Source organism: Saimiri boliviensis, chromosome 8 (assembly GCF_048565385.1).
Source record: "Saimiri boliviensis isolate mSaiBol1 chromosome 8, mSaiBol1.pri, whole genome shotgun sequence".
NCBI lineage: Eukaryota > Metazoa > Chordata > Mammalia > Primates > Cebidae > Saimiri > Saimiri boliviensis.
Window position 1 is genome coordinate 32,183,960 of NC_133456.1, and position 26,396 is coordinate 32,210,355.

At 42.0% G+C, this 26,396-nt stretch overlaps 1 protein-coding gene and 1 non-coding gene across 2 annotated transcripts in view; one reads left to right on the forward strand and one right to left on the reverse strand.

The window, feature by feature from the left end:
* The window catches only part of ARHGAP31 (Rho GTPase activating protein 31), a 116,452-nt gene that overhangs the window by 44,988 nt on the left and 45,068 nt on the right, over positions 1-26,396 (reverse strand). Inside the window, exon 2 of the mRNA XM_003935420.4 lies at positions 2,070-2,172. Coding sequence (XP_003935469.3) covers positions 2,070-2,172 — 103 coding nt within the window. The remainder of the gene's footprint in view (positions 1-2,069; positions 2,173-26,396) is intronic.
* On the forward strand, positions 21,002-21,108 carry LOC120367234 (U6 spliceosomal RNA). The gene has a single exon (XR_005581661.1). It is a non-coding gene; the product is annotated as a U6 spliceosomal RNA (small nuclear RNA).

Consider the following 26,396-nt stretch of genomic DNA (forward strand, 5'->3'; position numbering starts at 1 on the left):
GACTCCTTCAGGACAGATGAATTTATAACTATCTTCTTAAACAATCTATAGTGAGATGTCTTGGAACATCATCCAATTTCAGGCCTGAAAAACGTTTAGAAAACATTTCCTAAAAAGGTTACATGAATATACTACCTCAAATAATATATATATTAATACTTAAAAGTTAAAGTCTGTTTTAAAATGGCAATACAAGCTTTACTACAGAAGAGAAGTTAAGCTTTCTGAGAGTATTCACTTAGTCAACTAACTGGTGATAAAGTCAACAGGACTCCCAGAATCAGTGTTTTTGAAACAGCTCACTGCCCATTCTCTTGTTTTCTAGGCTTACCCCTATAATGAAGGGTAGGGAAATCCCTGATGCTTTCAGAACCTAAAAGAAACTGAGTGGGAATTTGAAAAGAGAAGTATGCTAGGTTTTCTTTTCTTTTTTATTTTAACAGAGTTTTGCTCTTTTTCCCAGGTTAGAGTGCAGTGGCACAATCTCAGCTCACTGCCACCTCTGCCTCCCAGGTTCAAGCGATTCTTCTGCCTCAGCCTCCTGAGTAGCTGGGATTACAGGTGCTCACCACCACGCCCAGCTACTTTTTGTGTTTTTAGTAGAGACAGGGTTTCACCATGTTGGCCAGACTAGTCTCAAACTCCTGACCACAGGTGATCCACCCACCTTGGCCTCCCAAAGTGCTGGGATTATAGGCGTGAGCCACTGCGCCCGGCCCATGCTGTTTTATAAGAGAACTATGCCATGCTATGTTCTCTTGGCATAGTTCTTTTTTAAAAAGAGAATGTTTTAAAGAGAGTAGAACAAGCGCAATCTAGGGCTTACTCATTTATTTAGCCAAAGATTTCTCTTGTCAAGGATAAGGTCAGTACTGAAATAAAACATAATTAGTTACCACCCAAGTGTCCTTCCAGGATGCTGCCTACTGTGTAGTATATTTCAAACCATCAAGAAGTATTTGCCATTGAAACTCTAATAAATGGAGCACTAGTAAATTAGTGAAATTATGTAAACACACAAATTCATAAAAATCTATGGCTGCGAAAAACCGATTTTTTTCAACAGCTATCACTTCAGTAGGAAAAAAAAAGAGGTTCTAATTCTTTGGTATCATTTAATTATAATCCAAATCTGGGGGAAAAGGGCAGAAACCAAGTAGGAGAAAAAATATGCAAACTGACTTACCTGCACAACTTATTAAATTTTACATATTAACCTTGTAATAATAATGTTTTTATTGTTTTAAAAGTCTACATTTATAACTAAAGAACATATAATAAATATAGGTAATAATAAAATGTTATAATTAAAATAACATTAAATTATGTTCCTTTTGGTGTTAAGGAACAATATACAAAATATATAAATCTATTGTTTAAATCATATAAAATTATATAAATATATATATATACTCTATCTTTTCTATACTTTCTGTATGCATATAAAACACATACATAACTGTATTTTGTATAAAAAGTTTTGCTCTCTTTATTGAATGTGATAGAAATTTTTTTCAAATGTTAGGATAAATCCATAGAATTGGAAATAGTTCACCCATCAGTAATTTTTAAAATCCCAGCATCAATTAGAGACATGCACAATCATACAGGCTTCTGATTTCTCAACCAGACAAAACCTCAAATGTTGAGGCTGTGCCAGCAGAAAAACTGACATGGATCTCAGGGTTCTGAACACTAAGCAACAGGAGCCTAATCTAACCAAGATTTGGGCAGGCAAGGGAATGATAATAAATCATGCTTTCCTTAACTTGTAATTTAAATCATTTGAGTTAAATCAAATTCACCTAAGAAGAATATATCTGGTATAAGACAAAGAAACAGATTGAAAGCCCTAGGAGCTTTTGTTGGAAAGAATTACATCAGGCTGGAGAGTTTCCTGATTAGATTAAGAACAGTCAGGCATCTGAAAACCACTGCATCTGATCTTTGGTGCTGCCACACTTCCCTCAGTTCCTTTGGGTTTTTAATACTCTGGACGCTGGTGGACAGAGGCATGGACACAGGAAGAATCATGGGAGAATTCTTTTGGGGCTATTCTTTTAGATTACCTTAGCCGTTGTATGTTTGAGGTGACTCCTGACAGCCGATAGATTCCATCCACGATGCCGTGAGTCTCTATAAATTCTGCACAGCTCTTCAAAACATATGGAACTATGTAAAGGAAAAGAAAAAAAAATTAAGTATTAGATGTAAGTCTACCTGTCCTTTAAAGATATCCTTTTAAAAATCCAGGAAACTTCAAAGACATATAAGTATGGAACTCATATGACTTACAAGTGGAAATGATTACTTCTAATTGGTAGGTGATGTTCCTTTCGTATTAAAAATCATAGGGCTTTGCTAAAGAATTTTTTTTGTTGTTTTGTTCTGTTTTGTTTTTGTTTTTTTGAGACAGACTCTCACTCTGTTGCCCAGGCTGGAATGCAGTGGTGCAATCCCAGCTCACTGCAAACTCCGCTTCCTGGGTTCAAGGAATTCTTCCACCTCATCCTCTCACATAGTTGGGATTATAGGCACCTGCCACCATGCCCAGCAAATTTTTGTATTTTTAGTAAAGACTGGGTTTTGCCATGTTGGCCAGGCTCATCTCCAACTCCTGACCTTAGGTGATTCACCCGCCTTGGCCTCCCAAGTGCTGGGATTACAGGCATGAACCACCACACCCTGCCAAGAATTGTTTTTTTAAATAATTTAGAAAATATTTGGTGAGCTTAGACATTCCACAACTTGATCTCTTCATTTCATTGGTTCTCCAAGTATGGTCTTCTGACCAGCAGCACCAGCATCTCCTGGAAAGTTAGAAATTCAAATCTTCAGCCAGATCTATTAACTCAGAAATTTTGGAGTAGGGCCCAGCAATCTGTGCTTTTTAACAAACCCTCTAGGTGACTCTGATGCATGCAATAATTAGAGAGCCTCTGCTTCATTCTAAACATGAAGCCATCAAGGCAGAGGCAAATTTACTGAAGTCTCATGATTACTTGTTACTTACAGAAAATAATTGATACACTAGAAAATGCTTATGATACAATTAGATTTTTAAAAAGATTTTTTAGAAGACACAAATTGAATATACATTGTAAAATCAGTTATATTAAAACAAAATTCGAAGGAAAAAAGACTGGGAGAAAATCTGCCAGGATGTTGAAGGTGATTTAAAGGTCAAAGTGATAAAGTGTGTGTGTGTGTGTATATATATGTTTTTTTAAAGGTGAGAACTCCCCTCCCCATTCCCATGGATCAAAACCAGTCATTGATTTAATGGACAACATAAAAGGGACTGACAGGACCCTCCTTAGTTCCTGCCTCTCCAGAGGCTCAGTGCCGTGGCAGAAGGTCTGGCTGTGCTGTTCTCTCCTGGCGGCTGATTGAGAGAACAGCCAGCTCAGTGTCCCAGAGGAGCAGATACAGGCCTTCTGGATGGTACAGAGAGAGCAGCAAATCACTTGCCACTTTGGTCCCTGGACAGATGTACCTGAGGTCCCCCACTGTGAGACTGCTGTGAATGGTCATTTGGGATGGAAGAATCCAAGCCACCCAACAACCCACTAAAGGCTCTGAAGTCTCGGGTGGCTCCTGGAGACTCCCACAGTGATGTGGGACCTCTATGAATTAACGCTTGGGTTATTACTATGCTCATATTTCCCACACATACTCCATCCATTAATGCTGTAGATGAGACCAGTGCGAATTCATTAATGCTTATTACATATACTCACGTCTACACACAATTCTAAGCTGGACTGGATCTTTACGTAGGCAGACATAAGGCATTCAGACTCAACATTCTACCTGAATTACCTATTATGACATATTCTAAGCACTCCTTTCCCTTGTGGCCTTCAAGTAATGGAATGCAGAGCCTTTGAGAGGCAGCAGAATACTTAAAGTATCCTGAACTTAAAGTATTCTTTAAGTTCTCAAAGAATCTCAATGGGAGCAGAATACTTTAAGTTCAGGATACTTAAAAGTATTCTGCTGCCTCTCAAAGGCTGTGCATTCCCAGAGCATTCCTCTCCAACACACATCCATGGTTTGCCCCTCAGGGAATGGACTTGGAATTGGAAATATTGAGGCTAGAGACCACAGAGGTGGAACCTCTTCCTAGGAGTGAGCACAGCGTGGGAGAAGGGTGTGATGGGGCATGCTGTGGGAGTGCACAGGGGTCCAGAGCCTATGCCTGTCTTCAACCAGAGAGCTATGATTTGATCTGTTTTATAAAACAGGGTTCTTGGTGAGATTTTGTTTCCCATGCTCATGCAAATAGATAAATAGAAATAGTTCTAGTGATACCTAAAGTCCCGCTCTCTCTCTTTCAAAATCGCTTTTGGGAATAATGATGGTTGTCACTTTCCCACCAAACCTAACTGTTCGGTAACCTGACACCATACAGTCTATCGTTGAGGGTGCAGATTTGGATACCAAACAACCTTGGGCAAAACATACAAGGATTCTGTTTCTTAGTTTCTGTGTGTGTAAAATGAGGATAATACTGATACTAACCTTGTAGCTAGAACTGAGATAATACTTACAAATACTTAGCACAGACCCTGGCACATAAGAAGCATTCCACAATGACCAATATTATTTCTACTTGGAACTTATCTATGATACAAACATATAATTTGATTTTCTCGATGAAAATAGAGCTTGCCTCCTCCTATTCAATGGGCAGTTGGGGTAGATGACCAACCTCATACAGGTCAAAACTCATCTCTACTTCCTTTTTCTTTCTTTTCTTTTCTTTTTTTTTTTTTTTTTTTTTTTTCAGACAGTCTCCCAGGCTGGAGTGTGATGGTGTGATCTCTGCTCACTGCAACTTCAGCCTCCCAGGTTCAGTGGATATTCTCCTGCCTCAGCCTCCCAAGCAGCTGGGATTACATGTGCTTGCTACCACGCCTGGCTAATTTTTGTATTTTTAGTAGAGACAGGGTTTTATCATGTTGGCCAGGCTGGTCTCGAACTCTCGATCTCAGGTGATCCACTCACCTCGGTCTCCCAAAGTGCTGGGATTACAGGTGTGAGCCACCATGCCCAGCCTCATCGCTACTTAGAACGGTTGTTGTGTCCTTCTTTAGCAAATTTTTTGATTTGAGAGTAATTTTGCTTCCATGGGATGTCTTTTCTTTGCATGTGAGTGTATCTTTACAGCACAAAGGCAGTAGGATCCAACAGTGTATGGCTTGTGAGTTAGCAGTCTGGGAGCGATGCCTGGTGCTCAGGGTGTTCTGCATTTTGAGTCTGTACCATAGTGTATGGCTGTTGTGCTGTGCAGGGCACAAGTGGATTTAAGAACTCAGAACACTCACAGGAGGACTCAAGCATAAAAGCCTTGGACTCTAAAGACCTTGATAAAGAACACTCCACAAAAGGGGCAGTGCAGGGTAACCAACCTGTTCCAGCCCATTTTCAGATGGGGGTCTCCCAGTACCATAGCTCTCAGCTGCAGCACTTCAGGCTCCATTTGTCTTAAAGGTGGGTAAAACATATTCTGAGACAGAGCCTTTGTCATAAGTTTATTCTGGCTTTGGTACAGAGGCCTTAGAACCTCTCGTCCATGGCTCTGTTTAAGTGGGAGGCAATATTAAAACAATCCAAGGAAAGAGGTCATAATCCCAATCACTGTGGAATGTTAGCTTTCCTGGATTTCTCATCTTGGGCTGAGTTGGAAGACACAGGAATTCTCCATCACTGTTACTTGGTAATGGGAAAGGACTCAACCTCTGTGTAATCATCCAGCTCTAGATATTAGAGTGGCGGTTCTCAGACTGTGGTCCCTGGATCAGGTCCTGTAGCCCAGCATCCTCTAGATGATTCTGATGTACTCAAAAGTTGAAGAACCACCAGGGGCAGTGGCTCATGCCTGTAATCCCAGCACTTTGGGACACTGAGGTGGGTGGATCACTTGAAGTCAGGAGTTCGAGACCAGCCTGACCAACATCATGAAACCCCATCTCTACCAAAAATACAAAAATTAGCCACGTGTGGTGGCAGGTGCCTGTAATCCCAGCTAGTTGGGAGGCTGAGGCTGGAGAATCGCTTGAACCCGAAAAGCAGAGGTTGCAGTGATCCAGGATTGCACCACTGCACTTCAGCCTGGGCGACAAAGCTAGATTCTGACTCTGTCTCAAAAAAAAAAAAAAAAAAAAAAAAAAAGGAAAGCTTAAGAACCACTAGTCTAGACCAGGGCTTCTCACATACCTTAATGTCCCTAAAATCACCTAGGGATTTCACTAATATGCATATTGCTATTCAGTAGGGAGGTAGGTGGTAGGAGTGTTGAGAATTTGCCTTTCTAACAAATTCCAGGTCATGCAGGTACTGCCAATCTGCAACTCACACTCAGGATAGCAAGGGTCTGAAAGTAGCCCTCAAGGGTAGAGTTGCAGGGGCTACTGTTCAGTCTAAAAATCTCAGAATTATTTAAACTATTGTCCCTGGGATCATTTCAATGAAGTCCAATTTATCTATTTTTTCTTTTGTTGCTTGTGCTTTTTGTATCAGGAGAAAAGCTTTTTATTTCTGATTTATATTGTCTACATCTTTCATTATTGGTTACTGGAATAACAGTTTGTCATTACTGACATGCATAAAGAGTGATGTTATAAGTAATGCAACTGTTTCTTGTTGTTATGGATGAGATCATATAAATCCAAAGGAGCATTATCCTTTGACAAACTGGATCATTATCTGGCTCAGAATATTTCTGGAACCACCCTTTGGGAACCGCTAATTAGAAACTGTATACATTTAATTCTACAAAGAACTTAAGTATAACCTTCTTCCAGGAGGAAAAGAGGGAAAAAAGAGTGAGAAAAAAAAAGAGAGAGGTTTATACTGTACCTCTCATTTTTCCTACAGCATTCAAAGCAATTGTTTTATTATTATTTCACTTTCAAATTCGTTTCAGGGAGGATGGGCTTTAGTTCTGTTTTTTCTTTAGTTCCTACAGACAGGGAATATATTTTATCTTTTAAAAACCGAGATTTAATTGTGTCACTGTCCTGTGTAAACACTTCCCCAGGTTCCCCACCACTGACAGAATAGAGTCCAAGCTGTAGAGGGAGGCCTAGGGGGTTTCCCACGATCTGGCCACACTCCCCACTGCCAGTCTCATCACTGAGTGCTGAGTTCTCCCTCCCTCTGAGCCCCTCACAGGAATGCTGTTTTCCAGCCACGCTGGACAGCCTGCCGCTTCCTGAATATGCTCTGCACCTTCACACCTTCCAGCTTTGCACCGGATGTTCCCTCGCCTAAGCCCACTGCCTCTTCTCCACTGAGAAACTCTCCCTGCTTATCTTTTGGGATTCGGCTCAAGCCCCAATTTCTCTATAAAGCCTTCCTCAGGCAGAACTAGATTCTCCTTCCTCCGTGTTCTCATCTCTCCTGTGCCTCCTCCCCTTGTGGCACTTTCTAGAATTATCTAAATTCAATTCCACTGCAAATTAAAACTGCACTGATACATCATTTTTCACTTCTCAGATTGGCAAAGCTACCTAAGTTTGTTAACACACAGTGTTGGCAAGGCTATGGGAAAACGGGCACTCTCATGAGTGGCGACTGGCAGATACAGCCTCTGGAGGGCAATTTGACACTATCTGTTAAAATATAAGTACACATACCCTTTGACGCAGTCCTTCTTCTTCTAGAAATTTGTTCCACAGATATTCTTGTACATGTGATATGTAAGATATGTACAAGGCTATTAATTGCAGCAGTTTTTGTAATTCCACAAGATTGTCATCAATAATAGCAGGTTGCTAACAAATAATGGAAGATTCACACAGTGGAATACTAGGTGGTCATTAAAAAGAATGAGAAAACTCTTATGTACAGACATAGAGTGGTCTCTAAGATATATTGCTAGGCAAAAAGAACAAGATATATAGTTAGCAGACCAGAAAAATGGTATGCTAGCATCTGGTTGTTTTTTTCTTTCTTTCTTTCTTTTTTTTTTTTTTGAGACAAAAGTCTTGCTCTGTCACCCAGGCTGGAGTGCAGTGGCGTGATCTCGGCTCACTGCAACCTCTACCTCTCAGGTTCAGGTGATTCTCCTGCCTTAGCCTCCTGGGATTACAGTACATGCCACCACACCTGGCTAACCTTTGTATTTTTTAGTAGAGACGGGGTTTTACCATGTTGGCCAGGATGGTCTCAAACTCCTGACCTTAGGTGATCCACCCTCCATGGCCTCCCAAAGTGCTGGGATTACAAGCATGAACCACCATGCCAGCCCTTCCCCGCTCCCCACACTTTTTTAAAGAGAGAATGAAAGACTAAATATACACATCCGTTTATATATGCATTAAATATCTATGGAAGTGTACACAATGAAGAAGTAACTTTAGTTGTCTACAGGAAAAGAAACTGGAAGCTGGAGCTAGGGCTCTGAGTAAGAGAGAGACTTCTTACTGCATTGTTTTCTACTTTGAATTTTGAACTATAGGAATATGCTACTTTTTCTGAAAAAACTGTCAGAATAAATCTAATCCTGCAAATATTTACTTTTAGCTTTCTCCGTACCTAGCACCGGGTGTGAGATGTTGCTTCTTTTTTTTTTCTCTCTACATATAACAGCTTTATGTGTGTGTGTGTGTGTGTGTGTGTGTGTGTGTGTGTGTGTGTGTGTGTACATTTGTTTTTTTTTTTTTTAGGTTCTGGGGTACATGTGAAGAACATGCAGGATTGTTGCATAGGTACATACATGGCAATGTGGTATGTGGTTTGCTGCCTTCATCCTCATCACTTATGTCTGGCATTTCTCCCCATATTATCCCTCCCCAACTCCCTATCCCTCGCTGTCCCTCCCCAGCCCCCCAACAGACCTCAGTGTGTGATGCTCCCCTCCCTGTGTCCATGTGTTCTCATTGTTCAACACTCGCCTTTAAGTGAGAACATGCGGTGTTTGATTTTCTGTTCTTGTGTCAGTTTGCTGAAAATGATGGTTTCCAGATTCATCCATATCCCTACAAAGTACACAAACTAATCGTTTTTTATGGCTGCATAGTATTCCATGGTGTATATGTGCCACATTTTCCCTGTCCAGTCTATCATCGATGGGCATTTGGTTTGGTTCCAAGTCTTTGCTATTGTAAACAGTGCTGCAGTGAACATTCGTGTGCTTGTGACCTTATAGTAGAATGATTTATAATCCTTTGGATATATACCCAGTAATGGGATTGCTGGGTCCAATGGGATTTCTATTTCTAGGTCCTTTATTCATCTCCATTACTAAGTGGTGAGCTCCTTGGGGACAATGTGGACAGTCCTGTGTCTTATTCATCTAGAACAGCCTTGAAAACAGAAGCATTCAAAACGTTTTCCTGAACAGGAGGCTTGGTCATTTTTCTCCAGATGGATTTTCTGTGTTCCTTTGATATCTGGGGTTCCTCAAAGAAGAAAATAATTATTATGTGTCAGGTGTGGCTTTAGGTGGGTTTTTATTTGTTTGTTTTATAGCTCCATTCTATAACTGCAGCCAATCCATGAAACAGATTGATCTCCATTTTGAAAATAGGAAAGTTGACTCTCAGAGAGAATAGATAAATTGCCCAGCGGCCTGCAGCTAGGAAGTAGTAGAGTTGGGATCCAAACCCAGGTTTGTGTGCTGCCAAAGCCCATGCTTTTTCTGTGATACTACAAGTGATGAGGAATAAAGAAGTCCCAAGCTACACCTACCCTGGTCCAAACATTCCCTGACAGGAAGGCAGGCTCTATGCGTTGGTGGCAACCTTGTAGGTGTGATTTGAGTGGATTGGCTTGTTGCCCATGGCTGCCAAAATGCCTGAAATCCTATCACTGAAGGCCTGACCTTTAAGTGTTAACAGCTCATGGTTAATATCTATTTTCATGGTTTTTTTTTTTAAATAGCAAAAAAGAAGTTGATAAATTAAAATGATATATAAATACAGAGTATAGAATGTCTCTTTTAAACCACCTCTTCCCCAATATATTAAGTGATAAAAAATGACACACACTGGCAGGTGGATTACCTGACGTCAGGAGTTTGAGACTAGCCTGATCAACATGGTAAAACTCTATCTCTACTAAAAAATACACACACACACACACACACACACACACACACACACACACACACAAATAATTAGCTGGGCATGGTGGCAGGCGCCCGTAATCCCAGCTACTCAGGAGGCTGAGGCAAGACAATCGCTTGAACCTGCAAGGCAGAGGTTGCAGTGAGCTGAGATTGTGCCATTGCACCCCAGCCTGAGCGACAAAAGCAAAACTTCATCTCAAAAAAAAAAAAAAAAAAGAAAGAAAGAAAGACACACACTGAGATGTTAATAGTAGTTTTTGCTAAGTGGTAGAAAATAAATGATTTTTGCTTTTCTCTATTTTTAATTTTGCTTTTCTAAATTTTCTGTGAAGGAGATACAGTAAGAGTTTTTTTTTTTTTCTTTTTGAGATGGAGTCTCACTCTGTTGCACAGGCGGGAGTGCAGTGGTGCAATCTTGGCTCACTGCAACCTCTGCCTCCCGGGTTCAAGCAATTCTCCTGCCTCAGCCTCCAGAGTAATTGGGATTACAAGCATGCACCACCATGCCCAGCTAATTTTTGTATTTTTAGTTGAGACAGTGTTTCACAATGTTGCTCAGGCTTGTCTCAAACACCTGACCTCATGATCCGCCCGCTTCGGCCTCCCAAAGTGCTGGGATTATAGGCGTTAGCCACTGCACCTGGCCCCCCCCAAAATTTTTTTTTTAAAGAAAGAAATGGGATTTTGAAAAACAAGTTTCATTTAGGAAGCCAGAAGGGCTTCTGAAATCGGTGAGTCAAGTTCTAAAATGTTTGCTGAAGTCCTTTCCAGTGACCCTGTTGAGGTTATTACCCCTTGTGAAGCAGAAGTATTTGCCCAACCTGCTGGTCTGGAATGGCTGAGGACTAGCTCTGCTATCCTGCTAAGCGAGGCAGACTGGAGCCCGGTCCCCTGGCTGGGGGTCCCTGCCTTCCTCATTTTTAGGCTCTCAGATGCCAAGCCAAGCCAGCACTTTCCTGCAGAGGTGTCCAGGTCCTCCGCTGGTCCACTCTGTGACTGTCATCCCTGCTGGGCCCTTAGGTCTCTGCTGCTAATGCTATCTCTTTCCCAATGACAGCGATTCTCCTTCCAAAGCAGATGCACTGAGGGCCCATCTAGAGGAACAAAAGGTAATAAGATTTTTGCCCTCAAGAAGCCGAGAAGGGAATGGGTAATTACTGTGAACCTAGTATGTGCTGGTCCCTGAGCTATACGCTTCTCATCCATTATTCGTACCCTGTGCAATCCTCACAGTCGCCTTATGAGGGAGGTATTTATCTCTGTTTTGTAAATAAAGAAACTGAAGCTCAGTGGTATTAAGTAATTCGGCCAGTATCAAAATACCAAGCAAAATATGTTAAGGGTCCTAGACAGGCACAAAAAAATGTAACGGAAGTTCTTTTAAAAAGATTACACCTGGTGGGGAAGTCAGGCAGAGCTTTTAGATAGTGAACAGGAACAGGAAGTTGTGTGCATTTATAGAGAGCCAAGTGTGAGAGGGACCACATTACGGAGCGCTGAGACAGGACCCTCACACCCAGGGGCTCACAGCATTGTGAGCCAAAAGCCCAGTGGATAAAGAAAGACAAGTTAAGGTGCTGCAATAAGAACTCTGACACTGGTGCAGAGGGATGATCTGAGATGATATGATATGACAGGGGATGCTAGCATATGATGTAATATGACGGGACGCAATGTACATTACAATACATGTAGAATGCTCATTTAAGTGCCTAGCATACAGTATTTCTTTTGGGGCAGGAAACAGTGAACAGTATAAACAAGGTGAAAGGCACTGAATAATGTGGTGAATACCAGGAATGCTGACTAGACCAGTCCGGTGGAAGAGAAGCATCAGGGAACTTGGAGGCATTTTTACTGACTGCCTGGGAAGATTGCATTCTATCTCTAATTCCAGATAAATCTTTCTAAGACACAACCTTGATGGTAAAGCTCCCCTATACCAAAACATTCAATAGCTCCCCATTGCCTGGAGAATAATGTCCAATACACACAGCTTTGGGACTAGACCTTCAGCTTCCTCATCAGGGCCAACCCTGAAGTTCTTCCCTTCAAGGAAATAGGCCTCTGGGTGTGTATGTGTGTGTGTGTGTGTGTGTGTGTGTGTGTGTGTGTGTGTGTCTGTGTGTGTGTGTCTGTGTGTCTGTGTATGTGTATGTGTGTATGAAGGGAGACAGAAGGTGATACAGAAGAAAAGACTTACCAGAAAAAGAAAAAATAAGGAGTTCCTTTAGAGTCACAAGAGACGACCTCTCATGGTTTGTCAATGAAAGGGGAAGTGAGAGGACTCATTCTTTTCTAGCTGTTGCCTGAAATTTCTTTAGGAAAGGTAGGAGCCTATCTGACTCAACATGAAAGGCTGGTTGAGAGTGGTGAAAGTGTCTGGGTCCATATGTCATCAGTGGCGAGCCTAGGAGGGACTCCCACAGGGTGCCTCTGGGTGTGTGTATTTGGGGGTGGGGGTGGTATGGCTGTGAGGAAGGGTGGTGCTGAGTAGAGAAAAAGGTTCAAATGCTATGAACATAGAAAACAAACCTGCAAGGCAGGCATCCCCAAACTTTTTACACAGGGGGCCAGTTCACTGTCCCTGGGACCGTTGGAGGGCTGCCACATACTGTGCTCCTCTCACTGACCACCAATGAAAGAGGTGCCCCTTCCTGAAGTGTGGCAGGGGGCCAGATAAATGGCCTCAGGGGGCTGCATGTGGCCCAAGGGCCGTAGTTTGGGGACGCCTGCTGCAAGGCATCCCCATGTGACCTTGGTCTTAGAGCTGGCCCTGTTAATCTTGCACACAGAAACCGTATATAGAAGGATTTTGTCCCATTGATGATGCTGCTGGGCTTTGTACACAACTACTTTGTATATAAAGACTTATGTAGTTCATCCTTTCTACTGTCTGTCTGTAAAGAAAGCTTTTTATTAGGGGATTTGTAGGGGCAGACATCACTCATTCCATGGGGCTTCTGATGGAGGACAGAAAGATCTCAGTCAACCCCTAGCACATTGCCAGCAACAACAACTCATTTAAAATCATTCAAATCCTCAGTGTAACTGCATAAAGCGCACATCAGTGGAATCACCTGATCAAAATTTTATTTACTAGATGAGTAGCTTTCCTGCCACTTGTGGGGTGCCACTGGTAGAGACTCTTAAGTGGTAATGGATACAGAGAAGGCCGCATTTGGCTAAGAGTGAGCTCCAAGGGAGAAAGTCATGAATTGAGTAGATTAATGAGAAAGAAGCAAACTTGTTTTTTGAACTGCATGCTTCACTAACATTGATCATCTTAAGAATAAGGACAAGGTAAATTTTTTTCTATCTGTGTATGTCCAGGCCACCTCTTTTTTTTTTTTTTCTTGCATACCTCCTGGATGGTTATAGGGATGAATCAACCATCATTATTTCATTTAATTCTTAAAACTGTGAGATGTATGCATTACTACTCCTATTTTCAGATGGGAAGCTAAGATTCTGTATAGTTAGACAACTTGTCCAAACTCAAACAGCTAGTGGCAAACTGGGGTGCAGTTACAAGTCTGTTTGAATCCAAAATTCATGCACTTTCCAGTACATTTTATAAGCATAACCTCCACACTAGGGAAACCAAGTCACAGACCAAGAATGGGGAAGACCAGAAAGTAGCAGAAGGTAGAGACAGACTTCACAATTAAGCACAACTTGATGAGAGAGAAGGACTTGGACAATGAATTAAGAAACATGAGTTCTCGTCCTAATCTACAGGCATGAGATTCTTGACCTTTGAGGAGAGTAACTCTCCTCTTCTTTGAATTTCCCTAGGCATCTTCCAGGCAGTAGATGCTGGGGTACCCATCGGTTAACAGCTACAGGAACCAGTTATGTCCTCCAGCAAATCAGCCACTCCCAGCCTCAGACTTTCATCAGTTCTAGAAGCAAGTTCTGGATCCAGATGATTTCTGGATCTTTATGTGTCTTCCAGGTCTAACCTCCTTCCAGGATCTATCAGCTTCTTGGATGACTCTGGGAGGAGAGGCTGGGCTAGAAATTAAGAAGGCAGATTCGACTTCTATCTGCCAGTGTTCAGATCCTGACTCCTACCAACTCTGGTTTATATCTAGGTCTTTCAGGACAAAACATTAGGGTAATTTTTTGTTTGTTTGTTTTGTTTTTGTTTCTCATTTGTACTGTTAATGGTTCCCCAGGTTGCCCCACCCCTATGAAGGGAAATTTCTGTTAAATAAAATATAAACTTCAATCTCAGGAGTTTTATACATATCTCCTTTGGTATGGCTGGACTCCTGTTAACTCCAGGGCTATTTTTATTTTTATGGAGGCTGAAGTCCTCCAGGGACTTAGCTCTAAATGACGCCTAGTTCATCTGAAGGTCCTCTCCGCACTGATGTTAACATGCCTTAAAGTGAGAAATCCCTCTGGCTTCCTAGGCTGTAGAGCTTCCTAACAGTTTTCAGACCTGTGGCACTATGGGTGCTTCTCATTTTTGTATTTTTCTAAAATCAGTTTTACTGATGGGAGATGGAGAGCATTTATTAAAAATGACTTCATCTTGGGTCAGCTACGACTATGTGAAGAACAGCCAGGTAATGCTTATCAGTTCCTCGCTGTGCCCCAGCCCCCACCCCAGCATCCTTTCATTTCCTGCCCAATATTCCCGAGCCACAGGCAGCCATTGTTTCCAGAACCGCTTTGCTTGGAAGCCTGGGTACTGAGGCCTCCCAGCACTTCCTGTTGTTACCCGGCCTCTCTTTCCTGCTGAAAACAACAGCACTTCCCTGCAGTATGTAACCCTTTTCAGGCAACTCATTTCTTCCATGAGCTTGTTCAGTGCTTCAGATACTGAGTGCTCACTACATTTATTTTAGTTAACATTTTTCTTATTCTCCAAGTAGTGCAAGTTAAAAATAAAGATGAGCAAAAAAAAAAAAATACACCAAATCTCATCCCCTTCTATTAGCACTGAACTCTTTTTGGTGTTCATGCTTTAAGATTATGCATCTGTGAACAGAAAATTTACCACAAGACTCAGGGCTTGAATAGATGACCATTCTCAATAGTGGAGATGGAAGCAGTGAAGCCTGCCCAGAAACCATTCTCCTGGACATTCTCATATATCTGTGGGCAAAAGGGCCTCCCAGGAGCTTAAGAAGAGTGCAAAATCCAGGAGATTCTCCGGCAAATTCTCAGGACTACACTTGGAGAAACTCTGAGAGAGATCCTCTTTAAATAGTTTGTTAAATTTGGGAGAGGCTCATGGGGCAGTTGAAGAGGCCAGGGACAAGGGAGAGCCCAGTGTTATCAAGACTCCAGGAGGCTCTTCAATCCAGCTGCCTGCCAGCTGCTCCAATGAGCTTTTGAAAACACAGATCTTATTGTGTTTGTCTATAGCAAGGAATGCTAAGTTCTTTGTGACTCCTCCCCAAATGCTATCCTCTCTAGTCACATAAATTCCCCACAATTCTTTTCAGAACACACCTTTTGCCTTTGCATTCTCTATCCAAGATAGAAATTGTCCCCAGGAAATGCTTCTCTCCTGCGTTCTTCAGAACCCAGCCCAGAGAAGTCCTTCCTAGGACTGCTCTGTAAATGGTATGCAGAGTTTTGTCTGTCTTACTCAACCTATAGTTTGGCCTCAGTTTATAGTCCAGTAATTTCCCTGTGCCTTAAGCAGTGCCAGGAACAAAGCAGAGCACATACGTGAAGGAATGAGTGGAAGAAAAGGCTGGGCCCAGGTGCATGGGCATCAGCTGGACACCCTGTAGGATGTGATAAATGACACCATCTTAGTGAGGGCAGAGTGAGCCTCTGAAGGGATGACAAAGTATACTCTAGTCTCCTGTGCTTTTTGTCTCTTCCCAGATCTATGTTTATTTTCTCCTTCCCCAAGCATCCACTCCATACTCTATCTCTGCGCTCCACTTTTTGGTCAGCGAGAATCCTGGAATGTCAGAGTTGAAAGAGACCGTAAGATCATCTTATTGAACCTGCCTGATTCAGCACTAGGAAATTAAGAACCCAGAAAGTTTAGGGACCTATTCAAGGTCACCCAGCTTGACAGCAACAAAGCCCTACAGCTGGAAAGAAATTGAGACAAGGGGACCAGAATGATTTGTAAAGTGATTGACATTTCCTTTTGCTCTGATTTTCAAGATTAGGGCTTAAGTACTTAGGTTTCTTTTTGCCACAGACTAACTAGCACTTTTGTGTCAGAAGTAAGTTAGGCTATTTAAGCGTAGACACACCCTTAGCAGTCAGTTCAAATTAATTATGTTTATTGTATTTCCATAAGTAAAACTGCACTAGACTTTGGGAAGTTTACACTTATAATGCACTACCCATCACCTCAGTTTACAGTCTAGTTAGTTCATTACATGCAGTCAAATTGTTAGTAGAACAAAAATGTCACACAGAGCCCTTCCTTGTTCATTCTACAGCTGTCAGGCAGGAGTCACTGGGTTTAATGATATATTTCTAAAGAGAGAGGAGAGCCAGCTGTCAGGCTGTCTCTCCCCTTCTATAAATTTGCTTTCTCTTCTTAAATGGTGAGTAGCTAGCTGATCCTCAGCAAGGAGGGGTTTGTTTATTGTTTTAAAGATCTCATGATTCCTGTTTAAAGAGGGTGTAGGTTTGCAGTGGATTGTTGTAGGCTTAAATTCACTGAAGAGACGGAAGTAGCAGGCTCTAGGGGTGCAGTTAGAGCCACTGGGAGTGGGTGGCCTCAGGCTAGGGCCTCTAGTGGGAACACAGAGGAAAGCAGTCCTGAGCTGGTTAAGGAGATGGAAGTCGGGGAGACTTCCCTGGGGGTCAGTCAGCTCACCGGGAAGACAGAGTACTGCTAGTGCTACAGGAACCAATACAGGGCAGTCAATCGGTCAGGATGCAGGCAATGTGACAGATTCTAAATCTATATAGGATCTGGACCGGAGAGGGCAGGCAGTGAGTACCTGAGTCAGCACCATGTGAGAGTCGGGTCAGGGCTAACAGAGCCCTTCATGACTTAGTTTCAAGAATGGGTGTCACCTTTTTATGTCCCAGTGATTTGCTTTGCAGTCCTATGCTGAGCTCACTGAACAGCCTTCTCTGACGGATCCTGCCTCAAGCACCTGGGAGGAGGGACAGAGCCAGGAAGAGAAAGGGGTCCCTGCCTAGGTCCTCTCCGTTATTCAAGCTCTGTTCATATCCTACCATCTCCATAAAGGCTTCCCAGCTTCATTTGCTCATCAAGTGCTTTTTGGCACCCACTCTATGCTTGGATAGTGGGTGCTGGGTGCTGGGTGCCAGGTTCCAAGGCCACAATGGGAAGCAAAACAGGAGGCCCCATCCCCAGAAGCTTGGCGTCCAATGAGAAGAAGTGCCTGTGGATCAACCTCCTTTCTTACTGTTCCTGGTTAAGGGCATGAGTTCTGGAGCCATTCTGCCTGGGTTTGAAGCCTCCCATTGCCACTTTCTACCACGCATGCCTCCTATGAGTAGAATGCCATAATCCCAGTATGCTGGGGCAGCTCCAGAGGACACCTGCTGCTCTGTGTAGTTATGGATTGTGCTCCTTTTCACTTAAAAACACATCTCTAAAAAATTTTTTTAAAAAACCTACCAGCAGTAAAATTTCTCTTAGAAATAAAAATAAACAAAACACATCTCAATTCGGGTAAAAAACACCATGGTTGGTTACCTTCCTTACAAGGTTCAGTTTCCTCATTTGAAAACTGAAGTTAGTAATGCAATCTACTTCATAGGGTGGTCAAAATTAGCCAGGGTGATGGTGCATCCTGTGATTTCAGCTGCTCGGGAAGCTGAGATGGGAGGATCACCTGAGACGGGGGGAGGTCAAGGCTGCAGTGAGCCATGATCAAGCCACTGTACTCTAGCCTGGGCAACAGAGTGAGACCCTGTCTCAAAAAAAAAAACAAAACAAACAAAAACATAAATAAAATAATCTATGAAGTGCTTGGAAGAGTGGCCCAATAAGCTCTCAATAAATATTAATAATTGCTATTGTTATTTTAATTGTGATTACTGTCCCATTGGGTTTTGGTCCCCCATTAGTGAGTGGGTCCTTAAGTCAGGGGCTGTTGTACACCTCTGTATTCCTAGCACCCAGTACCATGCTCTGCACAGTGGGGACTCTTACTCAATATCTCCTCAAAGAGGCTGGGCTACAGGCTTCAGCCTATGAGGGTGACTTGAGGAACAGGCAGACTGTTGAGATATTGTGTTCTATCTAGTTTCACATGGAAACACAGGGAAAATAGAGGATGTTCTCCTCCTTCCCTTTCTGATTAGAGTTGACAGATAAAATACAGAATATCCAGATAAATTATGAATAACGTTTTGTATCCATATACCCCCAGTATTGCATGGGACACAGATTAAAACATGATTTGTTGTTTATCTGAAATTCAAATTTACTCCAGGGTCTGCTATTCTTACCTGCTGAATGTGACAACTCTGTCTCTGAGTTCCTTTCCCACCCTTTGTGGGCCCCAGCCAGCAGCGGTGCTCCCTCTCAGTATCACACTCACACGGCCACAACCACAAATCTTCCCCTGACTCCTACTTGCCCGTCAGGGCCAACCTTAGGCCTCCTCGTGGGACACCTCTCATGATTTAGCTTCTTCCACCAGGAGGAGGAACTGAGAAAGGGTGGGCAGCAGCAGGTGTCTGTGTGTCAGGGAGCCAGACTGCCCATTGGGTTAGAGGCTTCTAGATGTCCAGGAGTGTCCCTGAGCTCCCCGCCCTAAAGAGATAAGGGGAAGCTGTTTCCTACCTGGACTCAGGGAGAAAAGGGAGAGCAAGGATGAAGCCAGCCTTGATATCCTCATCCTGTTTCCCCTTCCCATCAGCATCCGTGTCTTCTGAGCCTGCCTCTGCATGAACCTCCTAGTGGCCCTTCTCCTTGGCTACTAGCCAGCTACATGTTTTTGTTTTTGTTTGAGATGGACTTTCGCTCTTGTCACCCAGGTTGGAGTGCAGTGGCACGATCTCGGCTCGTTGCAACCTCTACCTCCCAGGTTCAAGCAATGCTCCTGCCTCAGCCTCCCAAGTAGCTGGGATTACAGGTGCTGCCACCACGCCCAGCTAATTTTTTGTATTTTTGGTAGAGACAGAGTTTCACCATGTTGGCCAGGCTGGTCTTGAACTCCCGACCTCAGGTGGTCCATACACCTTGGCCTCCCAAAGTGCTGGGATTATAGGTGCGAGCCATCGTGCCCCATGTGAGCCACTGCACCCAGCCCCAGCCACATTTTTGACAGTATGCATATGTGGATGGGCTGGGGCAGGGGAATGTATCTTTGGAGTACTCTTCTAGAAAAGTAAGCAGGAAGATGCCAGGGTATCTCTGGGATTAGGAAGTGTAAATTGTTAAAGTACCACTCCCCTGGCTCCTACCTTTTCCTCAGAACATTTATGGTGGGCCAGGCACTGGGATAAGTTTGTCACGTATATTACTTCATCCAATTGAACCTTGCAAGGCAAATATGATAGTCCTCGTTTCGCAGTTGAGAAATCAGGAGCTGAGGGAGGTTTACTCCCTTGTTGAACAGTCATTCAGTTTGTAAGTGGTGGAGCAAGTATTTAAGCCTGGTCTCTCTGACTCCCAACCCCACTCTTAACCAGCCTCCTATACTGCTCTTTTTTTTTTCAGAGTTCACCCTGGCACCTAGTAGGTGCTCAATAGATACTCCCTGGATGAATGCATGATCAAATGTACAAATGAATGTGTTGGACCTAAGGTCTACATTTATTTCTGTAGATTCGCCTGTCAATGATAATCAGGAGAATGATTTGTTCTGACATGTTTACATATTTTTGATTTTGAAAAATTCATCAAATTATCATTTGTAGGCCCGGCGCGGTGGCTCAAGCCTGTAATCCCAGCACTTTGGGAGGCCGAGGTGGGTGGATCACAAGGTCGAGAGATCAAGACCAACCTGGTCAACATGGTGAAACCCCGTCTCTACTAAAAATACAAAAAAATTAGCTGGGCATGGTGGTGCGTGCCTATAATCCCAGTTACTGAGGAGGCTGAGGCAGGAGAATTGCCTGAACCCAGGAGGCAGAGGTTGCGGTGAGCCGAGATCGCGCCATTGCACTCCAGCCTGGGTAATAAGAGCGAAACTCTGTCTCAAAAAAAAAATATATATATATAATTTGTGATCAAATAGTTTATGGATGCTAATTTTACTATAACATTGTGTGTATTTGTCTTTAAATGAAAATGTTTTGGTTGTAGGCCCTGAGTTCCATAGGCCTTGAGACTCTTAGTTTTTCTTTTTTGGCATCTATTACAGTTTTTGTGCGTACATATTCCCTGTGTAATTCAGGATTCAGCCAGTTTTAGGGGCAGTCATCCTTGTGGGATTCTCAAATCACAGCCTCTGGTTGCTCCCAGCCTTTTTAAGAACCTTTCTGAAACATGCTCTGACTTTCAATTTTATGTGAAGCAGCAGTAACCAATGGTCTCTGCATAGCTCTGAGTATTCCATTGAGAAATTTATTTTTTCTTTTGATCTTGATGTACATTTGGTATTAATTTTTTTCTTGGTGTGTCTCCATTTACACATGAATGACCTCAGTCTGTTTTTAGCAAAGCTTTGCTAGAGCTGGATGAGGATGCAGGGCTCATTAACAAAAAAGCATTGAGAGGCCTAGGTTACAACTGCTCTTTCAAAGCTCATACAGCCATAGCACACATTCTGTTATACAAACACACACACACAGAGCCACAGGAAGCAGGTTGTGAAACAGAGAGGGATTCTAATTGAGGAATGTGGCCATGAATATGAAAAAGTAAAACAATCATGATCTTAACAAAAAAGTGGTGAGGACCAACTTAGGTGCAAGCTGTGACCTGTGGTCTGCTATGATTTTGATCAACATTCTAGGAGTGCCCAGAACTTGTAAGTCTCACGTCGGAAAGTGAGAGGCGTAGTCACTTGGGCAGCACATATACTAAAATTGGAACCATACAGAGAAGATTAGCATGGCCCCTGGGAACGGATGGCATGAAAATGCATGAAGCACTCCATATTAAAAAAAAAAAAGAAAGAAAAGAAAAGTGAGAGGATGTTTGGGAGACCCCTGAGAGGTAGCAGGAATGTCTTACACACAGATTTTTGGTTGTTACATAACATCAGTGATGAATTTTTCACTGCAAGTTACTATGATCACTTAAAGTGTGCAACATGGGTATAGTAGCCCTGTGAATTCCAACTACCCATGTTTATAGGTATATGTTAAGATAGGAGTCATACTGTTCTCACAGCAGATGGAACTCCCTTGGCTTCCCTAGAACCATACTTCAAGAGTTCATAATGCTAATATGGGAGAGATGTTCTTCTTACAATCTGTGTGACCTTGAGCAAATTTCTTACCCTCCTGGTGCCTTAGCTTCCCCATCTGTCAAATTAGGGGAATAATAGTAACTCTCCCACACAGTTGCTGAGCAGATTAAATGAGCTAACCTGTGGAAAGCACTTAGAACAGTGCCTGAAGTAAAAGTGTTACATACCAGTTTGCTATTATCATTACCATCGGCAACAGCAACACCAGTTTAAGACAACCATGAATGTCATGTCCTTACTGCGGCTTTTCCAGGCTTCCACAGTTAGATGCACCCTTTCCTCCCCACCCCTTTATGACCATCTAACATCTAAACTATGTGCCCTGCCTGTCCTTGTCCCCAAATATCTTCCTGGTGAAGAGAATGTATGTGGATTCCTCACTCCCAATGTATTATGTATTATGTTCCTCTATAGCATCAAGACTCATTTTTTTCATTCAGCAAATGTTTATGGGTACCTTCTCTGTATAGGCTCTGCCAGGTGAGAGAAAGAAATCCCATGATATTTCCCATGCTAATACACACACTGAAGGAAAGCTCATGCGGACATTTGCTCAGCTCCTTTGCCAGCTGAATGACCATGGGAAGAAGTTGGGTATAGCTAAAGTGATCTTGTGTTTTGAAAAAAACAACATATGTATTCAGACAAGCATTACCATATGTAAGAGAAGAGCAAGGCAGAATAATAAATTTGGGATCTTTTTCAGACATTCTTAGCCACATGGTCAACAAAATTAAAGCACTCCAGTAAGAGACTCACTTCAATCCTTCCTGGAGACTACAGCATTGGCTTGGGTACAGAAACAGCACCCACAACCACACTGAGCACTAGGCTAGGTACCTCATACGTATGGTGTTTGATCTAATCCTCACAAGACCTTGTAAGGAAAGAACTGCCATTCTCATTTTAAGAGGAGGAAACTGAATCTCAAAGAAATATGTGTCTTGTCACATCACACAGCTGGCAAGTGGCCCAGGCTTTGCCCCACATAGCTGCTGGGACTGTTGATAAGGTCAAAGGGTGCTAATTTTCATAAACACTTGAGTAACTCCTATATGTAATTGGTCACTAAATCTTGCTAGACTTAGATGTGACATTTTGGAGAGCTACCTCTGGAGACCTTTGTGGATCTTCAGATTTGGGAATACAATTAGAACCTTCATTTATATGACAAAACAAGAAGGAAACAAGTCACTATAAGAGAGCCACTGGCATCAGCTAAGCTCTTTTACTGGATAAATTATCAATTTCTAGACACTAGACTCTTCATATGTGCCATAAATGTGTGGTCCAGCCAAATCAGAAATGACCACATGACCTGTATCTCATTGTGGTTTTAATTTGCCTTTCCCTAGTGGCTAACAATGATGAATGTCTTTTCATATGCTTACCATTTGTATATCTTTTTTGATGCAATGTCTGCCTTTGTCTCATATATATATATATATATTTTTTTCTTTTAATTGCATTTTAGGTTTTGGGGTACATGTGAAGAACATGCAAGACTGTTGCATAGGTACACACATGGCAGTGTGGTTTGCCGTCTTCCATCCCCTCACCTGTATCTGTCATTTCTCCCCATGCTATCTCTTCCCACCTCCCCACCCCCCATCCCTCCCCCATTTCCCCCCAACGGAACCCAGTGTGTAGTGCTCCCCTCCCTGTGTCCATGTGTTCTCATTGTTCAACACCCACCTATGAGTGAGAATATACGGTGTTTGATTTTCTGCTCTTGTGTCAGTTTGCTGAGAATGATGATTTCCAGGTTCATCCATGTCCCTACAAAGGACGTGAACTCATCGTTTTTGATGGCTGCGTAATATTCCATGGTGTATATGTACCACATTTTCCCTATCCAGTCTATCATCGTTGGGCATTTGGGTTGGTTCCAGGTCTTTGCTATTGTAAACAGTGCTGCAATGAACATTCGTGTGCACGTGTCCTTGTAGTAGAATGATTTATAATCCTTTAAATATATACCCAGTAATGGGATTGCTGGGTCAAATGGGATTTCTATTTTTAGGTCCTTGAGGAATCGCCACACTGTCTTCCACAATGGTTGAATTAATTTACATTCCCACCAACAGTGTAAAAGTGTTCCTATTTCTCCACATCCTCTCCAGCATCTGTTGTTTCCAGATTTTTTTAATGATCGCCATTCTAACTGGTGTGAGATGATATCTCAATGTGGTTTTGATTTGCATTTCTCTGATGACCAGTGATGATGAGCATTTTTTCATATGTTTGTTGGCCTCCTGTATGTCTTCTTTTGTAAAGTATCTGTTCATATCCTTCGCCCATTTTTGAATGGGCTTGTTTGTTTTTTTCTTGTAGATCTGCTTTAGTTCTTTGTAAATTCTGGATATCAGCCCCTTGTCAGATGGGTAGACTGCAAAATTTTTTTCCCTTTCTGTTGGTTGCTGATTCACTCTACTGACTGTTTCTTTTGCCGTGCAGAAGCTGTGGAGTTTGATTAGGTCCCATTTGTCTATTTTGGCTTTTGTTGCCATTGCTTTTGGCGTTTTGGTCATGAAGTCCTTGCCTACACCTATGTTCTGAATGGTTTTGCCTAGATTTTCTTCTAGGGATTTTATGGTGTTAGGTCTGATGTTTAAGTCTTTGATCCATCTGGAGTTAATTTTGGTGTAAGGTGTCAGGAAGGGGTCCTGTTTCTGCTTTCTGCACATGGCTAGCCATGTCTCTTGTATATTTTCTAATTGGGTTATTTGTTTTTTACTGCTGAGGTTTGAACGTTTTTTAATATATTCCACATACTAGTTCTTTGTTGGATGTGCAGTCTGCACATATTTTCTTCCTCTCGCTATCTTATTGCTTCACTTCTTAACAAAGTCTTTTGCAGAGTGCGTTTATAACGTTGATGAGGTCCAATTTATCAGTTTTTCCCATTGTAGGTTATGCTTTTGGTGTCAAGTGTAAGAACTCTTTGCCTGGCCTTATATTCCAAGGATTTTTCTAATTTTTTTTCTAAGAGTTTTATAGTTTTGCATTTTATATTTAAGTCTGTGATCTCTTTTGAGCTAACTTTTACATAAGGTATAAAGTCTACATTAAGGTTCATTTTCTTTTTTGGTCTAGGAATCTCTGGTTGCTCCAGCACTGTTTTTTGGAAATGCTCTTCTTCATCCATTGCCTCACTTCTGCAACTTTGTTAAAAGTTGGTTGGCTGTACTTGGGTGGGGTCAGTCAGTTGGGGATTATGGAGGGGGGTATTCTCTATTCTGTTACATTGATCTATGTGTCCATCTGCTAATAGGACACCACCTTTATACTATAGTTATATACGAGGCCTTAATACAGTGTAGAGTGATTCTTCCCACTTTATCTTTCTCTTTCAAGATTGTTCCAGCTATTTTACGGCCTTTCCATATACATCCTAGAATAAGCTTATTGATATCTACAGAAAAAAACCTTGCTAGCCGGGCGCGGTGGCTCAAGCCTGTAATCCCAGCACTTTGGGAGGCCGAGGCGGGTGGATAACGAGGTCAAGAGATCGAGACCATCCTGGTCAACATGGTGAAACCCCGTCTCTACTAAAAATACAAAAAATTAGCTGGGCATGGTGGCATGTGCCTGTAATCCTAGCTACTCAGGAGGCGGAGGCAGGAGAATTGCTTGAACCCAGGAGGCGGAGGTTGCGGTGAGCCAAGATCGCGCCATTGCACTCCAGCCTGGGTAACAAGAGCGAAACTCTGTCTCAAAAAAAAAAAAAAAAAAAAAAAAAAAAAAAAAAAAAAAAAAAAAAACCTTGCTGGGATTTAGATAAGAATTGCATTAAACTTATGGTCAACTTAGGGGAAAATAGACATCTTCACAGTGTTGTTTATAAGACCTCTTTGATTTGTCCCTTCTCCATTCCCGTAACTGCTATCCCCAAGGAAAATGTCATTAGCTAATGCCTGAAATTCCATACCAACCTTATGACTCGCCTTTCACTAGGGTCTTCTGTTGTTCCCACTCATGCTGTGTGTTGCTGCCAAAATGATGAAACTCAAGCTCTCCCCCACCAAAGTTGCTATCTTGTTTGAGAATCTCAAATTGCCTCCTACTCCAGATGCAGGCCCAGGTTTACCCTCTTATACAAATTCCCCACATTTCCGCTTCTTATTCAGTCTTGATATACCCAAGTAATTCATAACTCTGAACTGCTCCCTAAACATATAACTTAGTCAGGAATTCCTTCAACACTGCCAATCTGTTTCCATTTTCTTCTGTCAATTTAAGCTTACTCAATGCAAGAAATATTTCCTAAATAACTTGGTCATCTTGTACAAGTTCATACACAGTGGCAGGCCTAGCATATCTGACATCTGGAACAAGTGATTTTTAATGCTACTCTCCTCTACAGAATGGATTTATGCTCAGTAATAAGTGTATAATGCAATAACAGCAATCCCTGGTATTTTCTGATTTTTTTAGTTTTAAAAATAAAATTCTTTTCAAGTTTAACTTGAATAAAATTCTATTTTTAGCTTTGAATTCTGAGCTTCAATAAAAAATAGAATTCTACTTTAAAGATATTCAAATTCAGTAAAATATTTCACGTATGAACTAAAATTTGTAATTACAAAACAAAAATATCATATTTTGAAGACTGCACCCTATGTCACTGTTTTAAGACACAAAAACCTCAAGTGAAAAACAAAACAAAACAAAAAATCCTCAAGTGGTCATATAATGACTTAAGTTCTGATTCTCTCTGTATTTACGGTGCTATTTTTATTTCACATCGACTGAATGCAGGAATACACAGTACCGCAGGAGCTAGAAACACACACTGCACCTGAAGCAAGGTCAAACTACTTAAATCAGTATGACCTAATTGTTAAATGAACATTTAATTGAGTCCATGTGTTATGTGAACATGGCTTGGGACTCAATTAAGAGTAACATCCTTGTAACACCCTTGTGTTACCTGGTCATGGATGTCACTATAAGTAGGAGTTCTCCAAGTAAAATCC